Genomic DNA, 15536 nt, shown 5'->3' on the forward strand with positions numbered 1-15536 from the left:
GGGGAGAGGGACGCCTGGAATACCCGGCTTTGCCTACTGCCCCCGCGACCCGACTCCGGATAAGCGGGTGATGATGGATGGATGGTTGGATGGATATTTTATTAAAATGGTCCATGGATCAAAATATTAAAACGGAAAAAAACAGATCCAATAAGGAATTAAAGAACTAAATATCTCACTGTGAAACAAACGCGTCTGCTTTCAGCTTGTATAACACGTTTAGTGGCCAGACGTGAGCGACGTTATTAATGGACGGTATCAGATTATTGTGAGCCCATCAGTTCTCCCGGTGATATTGATCCACAGACACGCGAGGAGCAGCCCCCAGCGTCACATGGCCTGGAACACCAAGAAACACGCAGGTGACCCTGGCCAAGCGAGAGCGCGCAGACCGGCACAACACCTCCCCCTTGTGGCTGATCTGAGAAATGCAACATGGTAGTTCACAAAAGGACTGAATATACAGTACATGCGGCAGCATTTGAGATATATGACTAGTGGCAGACGCTTTATCAATGTTTCATCTGGAAAGAGAGGTTACTGTACAGCCATACAGTATAGGTTTTAGCTATTATTTGTAGTTGAGTTAGTTTGAACTGTCATCTCTAGTGGAAACCCCACCAAAACAATAATATTCTGATTTGTCAAAAGTAAGTGTTGGTTTATTTCGGGACAAAGCATAACCCCAGAGAATAGATGGACTACGCTCATCTCACATTTGAGATGTCACCATAAAATCCTGATTAATCATATAAGTGGATTAGGCTGTTTTAATAAATTAAATGTATAGAAAACCATTATTTTTATAGGAATATGGAATAATTTTATAAATGGTGACATATTAGACATATACTATTCTTATGATCTCACCATAAAATTCAATTCTGAAATTACTTATATAATTTAAAAAACTAGCAAATTCATGTAAGAATTATATGACAAGTTTTTTCTATTTTCTGTATACTTTTTTTGTTGCAAAATTTGCACACAAGTATATATAAAAGGGGCCATCATCATGTAAAAATATGTATCATTTTGGAAAACCAATTAACATATGATTTTAAGAAACCTTTTGCATGTGGGACCCCAATGCAAGACGGCAGTGAGACAGATATCACTCAGGCCAGCAGGGAGCAGACTTCTCTGGACTAAGCAGCAAACCCCAATGAACAGAGATGGAAATGTCTTGCAAGACGTCGATGTGATTAACATCAGTACTGCTACAACTGTTGGCTTTTCCAAGATATATTGCCAATCTGGCTCTCTCAACCCGCCAATCCAATTTTCTCAATCTGTAACAGGTTAAATTAAATCAGTTGAAGTGTGCAGAATAATCTTTGGCAAAGCAATATCTGCCCTTTGTAGGAGGTTGAGGTGAGTCCGCTTTGCCACCAACAGGCACACATATACTGTAAATCACTTTCTTTCATTTCTGGAAAATCACCTCTGAGTTTGTTACTTTCTTTTTTCCAGGAAAGTTCCAATACAGCACAGACGTAGCAAAAAGAGTCACAAACACTGGGAAAGGAATGAATCCAAGATTAATCTAATTAAAACCATTAAATCCTATCAACAAGGAGACAGGGCACCAGTTTAATGCTGTGGGGAAATGAGGGAGCAATTACTTTATAATTTCCATTTTTGCTAAAAGAATAAAATAAAACCCTGGCGACAGAAGCCCACCCTAATGCAAAATGAATGAAACAGACCACACATTATGTGCTCCTAAGTAACTAGGATGGGTCAAATGCAGTGGATAAATTACCCCTCAGGGTTCAATAAAGTATATCTTATCTCATGTTATAAGTACAGTGGAAAACACAACTCTTGTAGTAACATTCTCCTGAGATCTGCCCGGAAAAAAAAGGTGCAAAGTCCTGCACCAAAATGGCAGTGTACCGGTACCTAAAGCTGGATTCAGAAAACATTTCTGCAGGGCAGGAAAGAGGGAAAGAGGGACCAAAAAAAAACATTACACCATCATGAAAATCAAGTATGTTTAATTGCTTACATTTTCTCATCGTCCACAATTAGCAACAACAAGTTTACGCTTCCATGTGAAGTTCATATAATGTGCAAAAAAATGCAGTTCATTGCTGGAAACCAGTGACGTTAATTTAACAGCAGCGGCAAGGTATTAGGTTTGGTCCTGAATTGAACCAGGGGCACCCTGCAGCATAGACAACAAGACATACAATAGACATTGATGTGGGTGATGGTGCTGAAGTGAAATCCATACCAAACAACAGTTTTATGTGACAACAACAGTGATGGTGATTGGCTTTTGGGAAGATGCTGCCCTCAGCACTGAGTGATCAGATTGTCTGCCCTTACTCCTGATTGGCTATTCGAAACCAAGTCACAGTGCTTCAAATGTTGTTTTATGGCTTAAAGAACAACTGCTTCTCAACTGGCCAAGAAATAACCTTGAATAGGCGGTTTGCAGAATGAGTGTAATGGAGCATGTCTATTAGCTTTACAAGGCACCCAGGGTATGGACAGGTCCAGTAGTGTGGTTAGTGTTGCGTGGCCCTATGTCTCCTTACCCTGGAACTTAGGTACATTTTTCTCCCAGCTGAGTTATCCTTTGGGTGGGTATGAACAAGCAAAAAATTATATTCCGATTTTTGTCCCTACACTCTGGACACAGTATATGAATGTGCTTGTGCTAAATATAGATGTTCATCCATAATTTGGTTCAACAGATTCATTTAAGTTGAACTAGATGTTAAGTTCACTGTTCAACCTATTTTGCCAGTGACATAGCATATTTATCTTTTTATGAATTATATATCAATTCATGAAGCTAAATAACTTGCAGAAACAGGTTTTGCTTCTGCATTTTCATTCAAGTTAAGCATGCTTGATGTCTTTGATCTCTTTCATATCACCCTTCTGAAGAACATAACCCTTAAAATTTTTATAACAGTTTAGAAAAAATACTCAAGTGATGTCAAATCCAGAACCATATTGAATTAATAATTTTGTGCAACATAACTAAATGGGAGCTTCGCTGGAGTGAGAACTGCTGTAACTCATGTGGTGTGCACCTAGGACCAAGGCTGGGATCCACTGCTGTAGCAACACTAAGCTTTTTACGAGAAACCATTGAATTTACATTTTCCTTTCAGGCAATATTGTTCCACAGAGTGGAGTTGCATATAACACACAGGTATTAAAGGCAAACAAAGGACATGGAAGTCCTAGCTTAGCTCCCATGATCCCATTGATTTCATTCTCTCTTTTAAACTGGAAACAATCCTTTGTCTTTAAAAAAAAGGCTCTTTACAACACATATGGACACATAACAATATACACATGCAGTAGTATCTGCTATACGTCTTTTTTATACTTGCATAGTGTTAGTTTCCCCGATATTAGTAAAAAAAAAAAGAAAAAGAACAAAAGATTGTTAATTATACAAGAAGATTTTTTAAAAACAGTCTCCCCTCCCACTGTATAAAAAGATACAGTCTCTCTCAGCTGGCACACAGAAGTACAACTCCCAGAGGCCTTTTACCGGTCTACTGATAGATGTCCATCTTGCTGTTCAAGGCTGGGTTCTAGATGCTGAGCTGCTGGGGGTAGATGGTTCTGGTTCCGGCTCCCGTTACTTCCCCCTCCCTGCTCCTCTGGTCTCAGGTCCAGACATCAGTGGGAACCATGGCTTCCTTGCTTCCTACAGGCGGCAGGAGGTTCTGCTCGCTCAGGAAGTATAGGGGGAACTGGACCAGGAACCCCCGGATCTTCTTCAGCTCCTCCGCGGCTCGAACCGGGTCCTCCTTCTCCAGGCCCGGTTTGCTCCTGAAGGTCTCCAGCTCCAGCATATTACGCACATCGCTGGACGGCAAGCACCGAAACACCTAGAGGAGGGGGGAGGAACAGGCGGGGCTTGATCAGGGAGTCAAAGTTTCCGTTCCTCAGTGACGCCTGGAAGGCAGCAGGTGCAGTTCAGCCAACCACAGATGATGTGTATATACTTCACAGGCAGTTTTTATTTAATGTCTTTTTTATCAAATTATCTTTATCTATTTTCTTTTCCGAGTTAGCTAGTTTGCTAATTTGTCACTCTTAAATTTTCTAGTTCTAAAACCTGCTGCCTTCCAGGCTTCGCCGAGGGAAGGAAAGTACCTGGGCCGTTCTATTTTCAGGGAAGGAAGCACTATATTTACCAAAATCATATGTGCATGCGTGGTGCTTTTACCGAATATGCTAGCCAGCAGTCCTTTTTTTCCCCAATTAATTTTTAACTGACTGAATTGAAAATGTAATTGACCCAAACCCTGATGCCAGCCAATATAATAATTTATATGTACTTTTATTGTTCTTGGTGTCAGCAGACAAGAGGGAGATTCTAGGAGGGAGAGGGAAAAATGTGGGTGTTAAAGGAGGTTTCTGGGTACCTTCTGGTAGATGGTCGCGTTGCGGGCAGCAGTGGCCATCCACACCTCTTTGTAGAATTGGTCGCTGATGGGGTCTGTCACATCGATGGTGGGGTCGGTGAAGGCACCAAGGATCATTCTGTGGAGACAAAAGGTCACTAATAATGGCGCAGAATACAGAAATGGATTTGTACCATCCTCACCAAAGCAGACCAGGGTCAAATATGTCCTTATTTTAAATTCAAATAATTTTCAAATAATTTTTTCAAATAATTTTCTACGCTTCTCTGAGCTTGTCTGGTGTATTTGAACCAATGAAATACCAATGAAATGCAAGCCCCACCTGGTCCTCTTGGTTGGCTAAATTGCATCAGGCAAGATCAATTGAGCACAGAAAAGTATTTGAATGCAAAACAATTGCGTATTTTACCCACGTCTGCTCCAAAGGGAGTTCCCAGAGATACTTCCGTGTGCAAATGAGTAAAAAACGAAGAAAAACAGATACAGAATATCTTGCTTCTGCAGTATCATTCCTGAATAACACAGGTGGAGGGTCTGCATGTTAATTCCACCCTGTGTTGTTCTCTTGTTCTTCCATGGTTTTGATATTTATTTTATTGTGATTTTCAAATGTCATATTATGTGGTTTACTACACTATATTTTGTGAACCCACCTTGGCAGTCATTACTATTACTAAGGTTGTCATTACTATTGCCCCTGAAGGGAGGAGAATATTTAAGGAATAATCCACAATGAGGTGGTCCACAGTGGTCGCATCAGATGATTCTACCTTATCACTCTGCGTTTATGGAAAAAGACTCCAGGCATTGGGTCTCTAGTTGCAGCAAACTCTCAGCAGTGTATGAACTTGAGTAAACTTGACTTGGGACACCTGCCAAATGTTGAACGATTATACAAATTGAATCACCACCTGGCATCCAATCAGAATCGAGTATTCACCCAGACCATGGTATAATTGTATTATGACTAGAAGCATGTAATGCACAAAATTCTTCAGCCTTCCATATACTAAATTCTTCGGACTTCCACAAAGGCTCCTGGTTCCTGGCACTGAACTTCCCAGGGACAAGAAGAAGTTAGAAATATTGCATGTAGACGTGTGTCTGTCTGTGTGTGTTTTCTTTCTGTCTCTATAAACATTTTCAGGAGTGAGCCTGGCCTTGTCCCATACTCTTCCCCTTGCCATCCTGACTAGGGAGGAACCATCTCTAGCGCCAAAAAGTGTATGACATATAAAGACTAAATACTTATTCCTAATTTAGAGTTTATGTAACATTCAAAGGGAACCCACCTGAAGCACTCCAGCCGTAGCTGTAGTCCAAACTTCCCTGCCTGGTACTCCTCACCGTCCATCACCGATGTCACTGTCTCTGTGTCCTCCACAATGACCGCCACCTCACTGTCCCGCTTTCCCAGCATGCTTCTGTCATTGATGTTGGCTGAGCCTGAAACAGGGGGAGGAATAATAAATACATAATCAAACACACACATACACCATTCACACACACACACACACACACACACACACATACTTACCGATTGGCAATTCAAACTCTCCAATTAGCCAAACTTCTATGTCTTTGGACTGTGGGAGGAAACCCACCCATACGGACACAGGAAGAACATGTAAACACCACACATAAAGGCTGGAACCTTATAGCTGTGAGGCAACAGTGCTATCCACTGCGCTGAGGGGTGATATACAGTAGAACACAAACACAATCATTTTGGAGGGCATTTAGAAGATACATAACTGGCAAAGGTACATAACTGGGACCCGGAAGGTTGGTGGTTCAAGTCCCGGTGTAGCCATGATAAGATCTGCACAGCTGTTGGGCCCTTGAGCAAGGCCCTTAACCCTCATTGCTCCAGGGGAGATTGTCCTCTGCTTCTAATGAACTGCACTTCGCTTTGGATTAAAGCACCAACTAAATAACTAATTATTAATTTAGGAGCGTTGTAGTATAATGGTCAGGAAACTGTGCTCATAACACTGGGGGTGTGTCCAATTTTTTTCACTACACCCTCCTTTACTCCACTCCTCCACTACCACTCCTCTACTCCAGTGGAAGTGGAGTTGAGTTAACGAGTGGAGCAAATGGAGACAAGCTTATTGGCTTTGTCGTCATCAAAGTCGACATCCTGTGTTGAAGAAATAGCCCTATCATAACAATTATTTTTTGCCGAGCCGACAAATATTCCCATAGACAATTACAAATCTTACACATGGTCAGCCCATTTAAAGCTAAACTAGCTTACATCCCGATGTGTCTGATCTGAACACATCATACTCTAACAGCTTATGTTCTAAGATATTGCATCTCACATATGCTAATTCAGGAACATCTCTGTAGATTAATGAAACATACCCTAGCCTAAATGGTGTTTCATATTACGCGAGTTAAACGAAACCGGTTAAAATCGGTAGGCTGCCCTTTAAGATAGGCTGGGCCTATGTATTAAATGTTCCACAATTTGATTTATTACACAAAGAAAACTGATAGCCAAGTATGCTACATACAATATGTATTGATATTTGTAATGCAGTAATTTCATTGCTTGATTGATAATCAAAAAGGCATTGGAAACAGGTTGAGTAATCATCCATTTAGTTTACTGAAGGCTTTTTCAGCATCCAATGGTACACCACTGCTACTGATATTCAACCCAAAAACTATGTTTAAAGTGAGAGATAACGTCATAATGGTGTAAAAAAAATACAGGAAATTCAACCCAAAATCTGCGGTTTTCAAGAAGACATAATGATTGGCAAAAGCTTAAAAAGACACGAAATTCACAGAAGCCCCGAGAACATTATCTTGATATATGCACTGACAAGGCTTCCAACACACAATGCATTAATACCTGCTATGGGTACTGTAACTATGATGGTCTACTTCAAACAACATGTACCATTGGGCATGCTGCTGAGGATTCAATCAAATATTCTCTTTGAATCAACAACCAAATTATAACCTGATTATTTTCAGAGGAACGCAAGAGTTTATTAATTTCTAGAAATCAATCAGGTAAGTATTTTGTTGCTATATGTACTTAAAATGTACCAATTATGTGTCTTGTTACGTTCCAGTAATTCATGCTCTGTAAAATAAACTGAAAGAGATAATCACTGCCAAATTACATAAGTACATAGTGTATATCCTAACTAATGGTAGCAGCCATGAAAATGTTCAAATAACTGTATACCATTTTTTTAAAGGGCTTACAATTATACAGATCAATGACTGTGTCCCCCCCAAATTAGGCCATGCAGAAATATTTACCAAAATTTTTGTGTCGTTATTATCACACATATCATCGTACCCAGATTGTGAAATATCAGTTGGTTTTTTTGGGTCATAGCCAACAAACAAATTTGGCAATTTAAAACAGGGAAGTGGGTTTATATATTTGGTTGTAGCCTACATAAAACCAGCATGACTGTTAACAAGCATGGCAGCCACGATTACTTTAGTAGCCTATATAAACATGCATGGATGAATTTATTCTACTAACCGTTTGCAATGGTATATTTATTACCAATACATTTGTTACTATACTTTGAGTTACACACAAGCTAAATGACACGGGAAACACTGCCTGCTTTTCACATTCCTGGACATTAGGAGGCAGCAGAGCCGTTAAGTTCCTTGCCGGAGTGGCGTCACTTATTTGCCATTCTGCCATTTTGGCTCCATATGGCTCCGGCAATGTATAATCGTATGTAGCTTGCAGTTGCACCATGCCTTACATTATAGAGTCACTGGCTAACAGACAAGCTAAGTTTTCACTGTTAATTTTCAATGGGGCCTTGTTCTACAGAATATACATTTTAATAACAACCATAACACATGAAAACCCACATTTTGGAAAAGGCACAAGTCCGTTTAAAAGTAGGAAATGTTCCAATTGGGTGAGAAACTGTACAATGCTTTAAAAAGTTTGTAGAAGAGCACAAAAAATGCTAATATGTTCACTCATCTTTAAAAAAACAACAACTACCAAACAGATTTTTATGAGATTTCCAGGACTAATTTCAATAGCGCTTTGCCTTACCAAAAGATTGTTCATGTATATTGGTCCCAGAATGGCAAAATGACAAGGCTGGCAATTTTTGTATTTTGACTGCAAGTGTGGTTCGGACATTATCTAACAGAGGCACGACCATGCCTTTGTTAATGAAGAACACAAACCCACAAGCAACTGATTATGGGAAACCAAAGTGATGCAACACAATTTCATTGCGGGATGTGTGGCTTCAGGGTAAGGCTGAATTTAATTAACCTGATAATTTGACACTAGGCACATCAAATTATCTTAGATTGTTCAAGCAACGTATATAAAATAGGGGCCTGATCTGCATCACTACTTATCCAGCTGTATAAATGGACCACACATAAAACATAATAATAAGTGCAAGCAGTGAAAGCTGCTGTAGGTGGGAGTGTTTGCTAAATGACTAATGTAATGTAAGCAAGGCATGGTCACACCTGCAGCTATTCCACTTATCGAACCACAACACATTTTAGGACATGGAATGGCTCCGCGCGCCAATCGCAATGGGCAGACTACATTGCATTTGGGGATTCAGCAGAGCGACATAGTGCTTGCACTTTGAATACAATCCATTTATAAGGCCAGATATACACAGAATTCACGAGTACCTTGCTTCAGGATATAACTGGCAGTGCAGTGAGTGAGTGAGTTTTGAATCAGCTTCTCTGAACACTGTGCTAATCGAGTGCCAAACAAGTATTAAACACTGTGAAAAGAAGCAGACTCAATTGCCAAGTCATATGTCGTGTATAGCAGACCTGGGTGAAATACACAATTGTTTGGGATTCAAATAACTTTTTATGCTCCATTGATCTTCCCTGGTGCAATTGAGCCAACCAAGGGGACCAAAAGGCAGGGCTTGCAGTTTTTGGGAGTATTTCACTGGTTCCAATACACCAGACAATTTCAGCAAAGCGATTAAAAACAAATTTGAATCCAAAACAATTACGTATTTGACCCAGGACTGCTGAATACCTGCCTGCAGATCACTATGGTGTACTAAAGGCTGAGAAGAGGTTGGAAAATGCTGTTCTGCACAGAGGGAATAGAGGATTGGGGAGCCAACCCAATGGCTGGTTCTTCCCATTCTACTGTGGGGGCGCTGAGAAGGAAACAAGCAAACCCCTCTCTTTTAGGGGAAAGGGGGTTTAAACACTGTAGGAGATACCTCATTTACATACTAATTAAACCTGCCAAACGAAGTAAAATAATTAAGCACACTTTCCCCTCCTCAAGAAGTCTGAACAAATACAGTTCCTGATGAGAAGCAAAAGCTTGCGAGAGGCACGTATTTGATCTGATTGGCTCATAACCAGAAAGACTCACTCTCAGTTCCCAAGGGGGGTTGCAGCACTTAAGCGAGACACTTAGTCTGAACTGCCAGAAATGCAATCGTATAATAAAATGTAATCTCTGCACATAATGAGGGCAAATACCCAAGGCTTGCAGACAAGTCGAACACTGCACGCTCTACTTGCAGAACAGCATTCAGACAGCAGGGGGAGCCACCCGAACATGTTGTATGGACGGACCACATTCAGATTTTTCTGTTTTCTGTTCAGTTTTACGTAATCATTTGCATATTGTTTGTTTGTTTGACCTGTAATGCAAAGTATATATTTGATACAAAAATCCTCAGTAGGTTTTAAAGGTTTTCAAATGCAAAGAAAATGACCTCATTATATACCTCACTTGGTATTTTCAGATAATGTTTTTTGTTGCACGAGTTACCGTTCACTGCACGGGGATCATTAACTCTGGCCATCAAATCCATTACATTACATAACATTAATGGCATTTGGCAGACTTAATGTAATGTAATGTATCTTACCTAGAGTGACGTACAGTTGATTAGACTAAGCAGGAGACAATCCTCCCCTGGAACAATGCAGGGTTAAGGGCCTTGCTCAAGGGCCCAACGGCTGTGCAGATCTTATTGTGGCTACACAGGGGATTGAACCACCGGCCTTGCAGGTCCCAGTCATGTACCTTAGCCACTACGCTACAGGCTGGTTCCAAGTTCAAATCCAGCTCTGTTTTTTTTTTCCTCCGGGATGATTACTGCTACCGATTGGCAAGACTGTCTTCACACCTGACTTCCAGGTAAAAGGGAGGGAGGAAAGCCATCAGTTCTTGGCCCTCAAGGACCGTGAGTAGCTAATCCCTGGTATACAGGAACAGTACAGCAGCCTGTTGCATCAGTATAACATAAGTTTGATCGCAAGTTAGGGAGTAATGTCCACACTAAATGTTACGTTGTAACTAGTTAGTTTAAAGCAAAAGTTGCGTCTTTGTTCGGTTGAACAATTCATACTTAAGCTAAATCTTAGCTAAGTTGACCATAAGCAAACTAGCCTACGTTTGAACTTGCGTTATACTGGTGCAACAGGCTGCAGGAGTCTAACAGGCTGAAACCCCAACCCCACTGGAGCACCCTGCCTTTCCTTAAACGGGCTGAACAAGACACTAATACAAGGAAACGAAGAGATAAAGAAAAGTACACACACAGGAGGACTACGTGGAAGAAAAAAAAAAAAATACTAGGATGTCAACATTGAGATATAAAACCACTCTTAAAAGTGAGACCCATAGACATTAGGATACGACATGTTTTGAAACAGCGAGAGGGGTGCAGCCAATGGGATGTGGTGTCATTATGGGATTCTCTCTCACCGATGATGACAGTGTTGTCGTCAGCGATCAGCATCTTGCTGTGGACGTAGATGAGCTCAGTCATCAGCTTGCCCTCCAGCTCTGCGTGGGTCCGCAGGCCCCCGAACGTGATGTAGTTCATCCACTGGTCAGCCACTGTGTGAGAGAGGCACGTCAGTACACACAGGCCTCATATCAGTCTGCCTGTCCCCATGGCCGCAAAGCTGGCTGGCACAGGGCCATCAACTGGCCACAGATCAGCCTTCCTGTTTACTATGTGGTGATGACTAGTGCTGGCTCAAACACAGACCGACCAAGGAAGGAAAGTAAAAGTAAGATCTACCCAAAAAATGTATGAAGTCAACACTAATGCTGAACTACACTCACTAGCACTTTATTAAGTATTTATTAGACTTTTTTATGTTATTCTTATGCTGCTGTAGCCTATCCACTTAAAGGTTTGACGTGTTGTGTGTTCAGAGACAATCTTCTGCATACCACTGTTGCGTGGTTACTGTCACCTTCCTGTCAGCTACGACCAGTCGGGCCCTTCTCCTCTGACCTCTCTCATTAACAAGGAGTTTTTGCCCGCAGAACTGCTGCTCACTGGATGTTTTTTTTGTTTTTTGCGCCGTTCCCTAGAGACTGTTGTGTGTGAAAATCCCAGGAGATACTAGGATCTGAGATACTAAAAGCACCCTGTCTGGCACCAACAATCATTCCACGGTCAAAGTCACTTTGATCACATTTCTTCCCCTTTCTGATATTTGGTCTGAAAAACAGCAGAACCTTTTGACCATGTCTGCATGCTTTTATGCATTTAGTTACTGGCACATGATTGGCTGATTAAAGATTAAAGATTAACAAGCTGGTGTACAGGTCTACCTAATAAAGTGGTCACTGAGTGTACACTATATCAATGGAAAAGCCAAGCCAAGTTAACGTCACAGCTAAGCAACAAGCTATACAGATATAAGATAACCACAGTAACTAGATACATCCAGATGACTTTATTGCAAAACAAAATACCTTGTATTACCAGCCCTCTGTAAAACTTAATTCCGGAACATAAAATAAGGCCTTCACAAATGTGTACGAGTATGCATTGTTTGCTTGTTCTATTGCTACTTTTGTTTTTCTCATCAGAATAATCTATGAGGTACAAGTTTTATCTCTGCGGGCATTCCTAGCACTTTCCCTCTAGGGTCTTTCAGTGCATTTGTCCATGATTATGGTTATGCACTTTGTTGTACGTTGCTCTGGATAAAAGCGTCTGCCATTGCTGTCTGCAAGGTAATGTAATAAAGTACTGATGTGTGTGAGAACCCTAATTTGTGCTTCATATACTGTAACTGTAGGCTTTGAAATTGAATCTTGCTTGATCTTAAAAGTCCCAAAACACTATCAATAAAGTATAAGTACAGAGACACATGACTGACAGCGGTGCCACCTCCTCCCCCTGCTCCCTTCCTCTCAGTTACCCTGCGTCATCCTCCGTGTGACCAGCGGTGCCACCTCCTCCCCCCGCTCCCTCCCTCTCAGTGACCCTGCTTCATCCTCCGTGTGACCAGCGGTGCCACCTCCTCCCCCTGCTCCCTCCCTCTCAGTGACCCTGCGTCATCCTCCGTGTGACCAGCGGTGCCACCTCCTCCCCACCTCCTCCCTCTCAGTTACCCTGCGTCATCCTCCGTGTGACCAGCGGCGACACCTCCCCCCCCCACCCCCCTGCAATCCCGGGCCAGATCGGTCATGTGATCCCGTCGACATCCCCGGGGCCGTCTAACGGGTCGCCCGGAAGTTGGGGCCAAGTTGGAGACAACCAATTGGAGGGGAGGGGGGCTGTCCCGCTCGCAACGGACCGTAGAACGGGATTCCGGCAGCCTGCTCGATTATTAATGCCGCGGGTGGCTGCACGCTGGAGGCTAGGGTCATCCGGTCCGCCGGCCAATCCACCTCCACCTCTGTGTTCCGTCCCGGGACTTTCGCCCCTTTGCAGTCTCGCAACCCACCCAACGGAAGACAATGTCGGTGCCACGGGAGGTCTTTGCCACACATGATGTACTCCTGGGGCAGCTGGAGTTACCTCACGATACAGCTGGCAGCTTGCAAGATGGCTCTGTGACAAGCCTTTCCTGACAGGTAACCGCACCTGGATCAAACACAATTCTTTTGGATTTAAATCCTTTTTAAAATATATATATATATATATATATATATATATATATATATACACAGTGGTGTGAAAAAGTGTTTGCCCCCTTCCTGATTTCTTATTTTTTTGCATGTTTGTCACACTTAAATGTTTCAGATCATCAAACAAATGTAAATATTATTCAAAGACAACACAAGTAAACACAAAATGCAGTTTTTAAATGAAGGTTTTTATTATTAAGGGAGAAAAAAAATCCAAACCTACATGGCCCTGTGTGAAAAAGTGATTGCCCCCTAAACCTAATAACTGGTTGGGCCACCCTTAGCAGCAACAACTGCAATCAAGCGTTTGCGATAACTTGCAATGAGTCTCTTACAGCGCTGTGGAGGAATTTTGGCCCACTCATCTTTGCAGAATTGTTGTAATTCAGCCACATTGGAGGGTTTTCGAGCATGAACCGCCTTTTTAAGGTCATGCCACAGCATCTCAATAGGATTCAGGTCAGGACTTTGACTAGGCCACTCCAAAGTCTTCCTTTTGTTTTTCTTCAGCCATTCAGAGGTGGACTTGCTGGTGTGTTTTGGATCATTGTCCTGCTGCAGAACCCAAGTTTGTTTCAGCTTGAGGTCACGAACAGATGGCCGGACATTCTCCTTCAGGATTTTTTGGTAGACAACAGAATTCATGGTTCCATTTATCAAGCAAGTCTTCCAGGTCCTGAAGCAGCAAAACAGTCCCAGACCATCACACTACCACCACCATATTTTACTGTTGGTATGATGTTCTTTTTCTGAAATGCGGTGTTACTTTTACGCCAGATGTAATGGGACACACACCTTCCAAAAAGTTCTACTTTTGTCTCGTCAGACCACAGAGTATTTTCCCAAAAGTCTTGGGGATCATCAAGATGTTTTCTGGCAAAATTGAGACGAGCCTTAATGTTCTTTTTGCTCAGCAGTGGTTTTCATCTTGAAACTCTGCCATGCAGGCCATTTTTGCCCAGTCTCTTTCTTATGGTGGAGTCATGAACACTGACCTTAACTGAGGCAAGTGAGGCCTGCAGTTCTTTGGATGTTGTTGTGGGGTCTTTTGTGACCTCTTGGATGAGTCATCGCTGCGCTCTTGGGGTAATTTTGGTCGGCCGGCCACTCCTGGGAAGGTTCACCACTGTTCCATGTTTTCGCCATTTGTGGATAATGGCTCTCACTGTGGTTCGCTGGAGTCCCAAAGCTTTAGAAATGGCTTTATAACCTTTTCCAGACTGATAGATCTCAATTACTTTCTTTCTCATTTGTTCCTGAATTTCTTTAGATCTCGGCATGATGTCTAGCTTTTGAGGATCATTTGGTGTACTTCACTTTGTTAGGCAGGTCCTATTTAAGTGATTTCTTGATTGAGAACAGGTGTGGCAGTAATCAGGCCTGGGTGTGGCAAGAGAAATTGAACTCAGATTTGATAAACCACAGTTAAGTTATGTTTTAACAGGGGGGGGCAATCACTTTTTCACATAGGGCCATGTAGGTTTGGATTTTTTTTCTCGCTTAATAATAAAAACCTTCATTTAAAAACTGCATTTTGTGTTTACGTGTGTTGTCTTTGAATAATATTTAAATTTGTTTGATGATCTGAAACATTTAAGTGTGACAAACATGCAAAAAAAAAAAAAAAAAAAAGAAATCAGGAAGGGGGCAAAAACTTTTTCACACCACTGTGTATTGTTCCGGATTATCTCCCAATTTCGTTGCCAATTGCACACTGTTTAATTCAGTCGCCCATGTTAGTTGAGGGAACACTACTACGACCCAGTCCCCGGTGGCCAGAAGGAGATTGTCACGGCTTCTCCAAGCTGCATCGTCTCGAGCTCTGGACCGTGAATCCAGGGCGATCCGGAGCGCTTTCTGTATGCAGTGACCCTGTTGACCCCTGCAAGTCCTTCAAGGCCCCAACAAGGTCCGATGCCTTAACCATGCGCCACCATGGTGCTCAAATACTTTTATACAGTTTACTGAGCTTGTCCGGTGTATTGGAACCTATGAAATATCTCACAAAGTGCAAACCCTGTCTTCTGGTCCTCTTGGTTGTCTCAATCGAGCACAAAAAAGGATTTGAATCCAAAACAATTATGTATTTGACCCAGGTATACAACGCTGCTGTTAACCTTGCTACGAGCAAGGCATGTTGCGGTTTCTGATACCAGATAAGCCAGAGCACAAAAAAGGATTTGAATCCAAAACAATTATGTATTTGACCCAGGTATACAACGCTGCTGTTA

At 42.0% G+C, this 15536-nt stretch overlaps 1 protein-coding gene across 3 annotated transcripts in view; it reads right to left on the minus strand.

Moving 5' to 3' along the window:
- Window positions 1-1983: 1983 nt before the first annotated feature.
- The window catches only part of LOC133126252 (phospholipase D1-like), a 68098-nt gene continuing 54545 nt past the window's right edge, over window positions 1984-15536 (minus strand). For all 3 annotated transcript variants that reach the window (XM_061238266.1, XM_061238268.1, XM_061238269.1), the window contains exons 23-26: window positions 11134-11268; window positions 5696-5849; window positions 4404-4521; window positions 1984-3863 (exon numbers count right to left, since the gene is read on the minus strand). In XM_061238266.1, coding sequence (XP_061094250.1) covers window positions 3639-3863; window positions 4404-4521; window positions 5696-5849; window positions 11134-11268 — 632 coding nt within the window. In that variant the 3' untranslated portion in view covers window positions 1984-3638. The remainder of the gene's footprint in view (window positions 3864-4403; window positions 4522-5695; window positions 5850-11133; window positions 11269-15536) is intronic.

Source organism: Conger conger, chromosome 4 (genome assembly GCF_963514075.1).
Source record: "Conger conger chromosome 4, fConCon1.1, whole genome shotgun sequence".
NCBI lineage: Eukaryota > Metazoa > Chordata > Actinopteri > Anguilliformes > Congridae > Conger > Conger conger.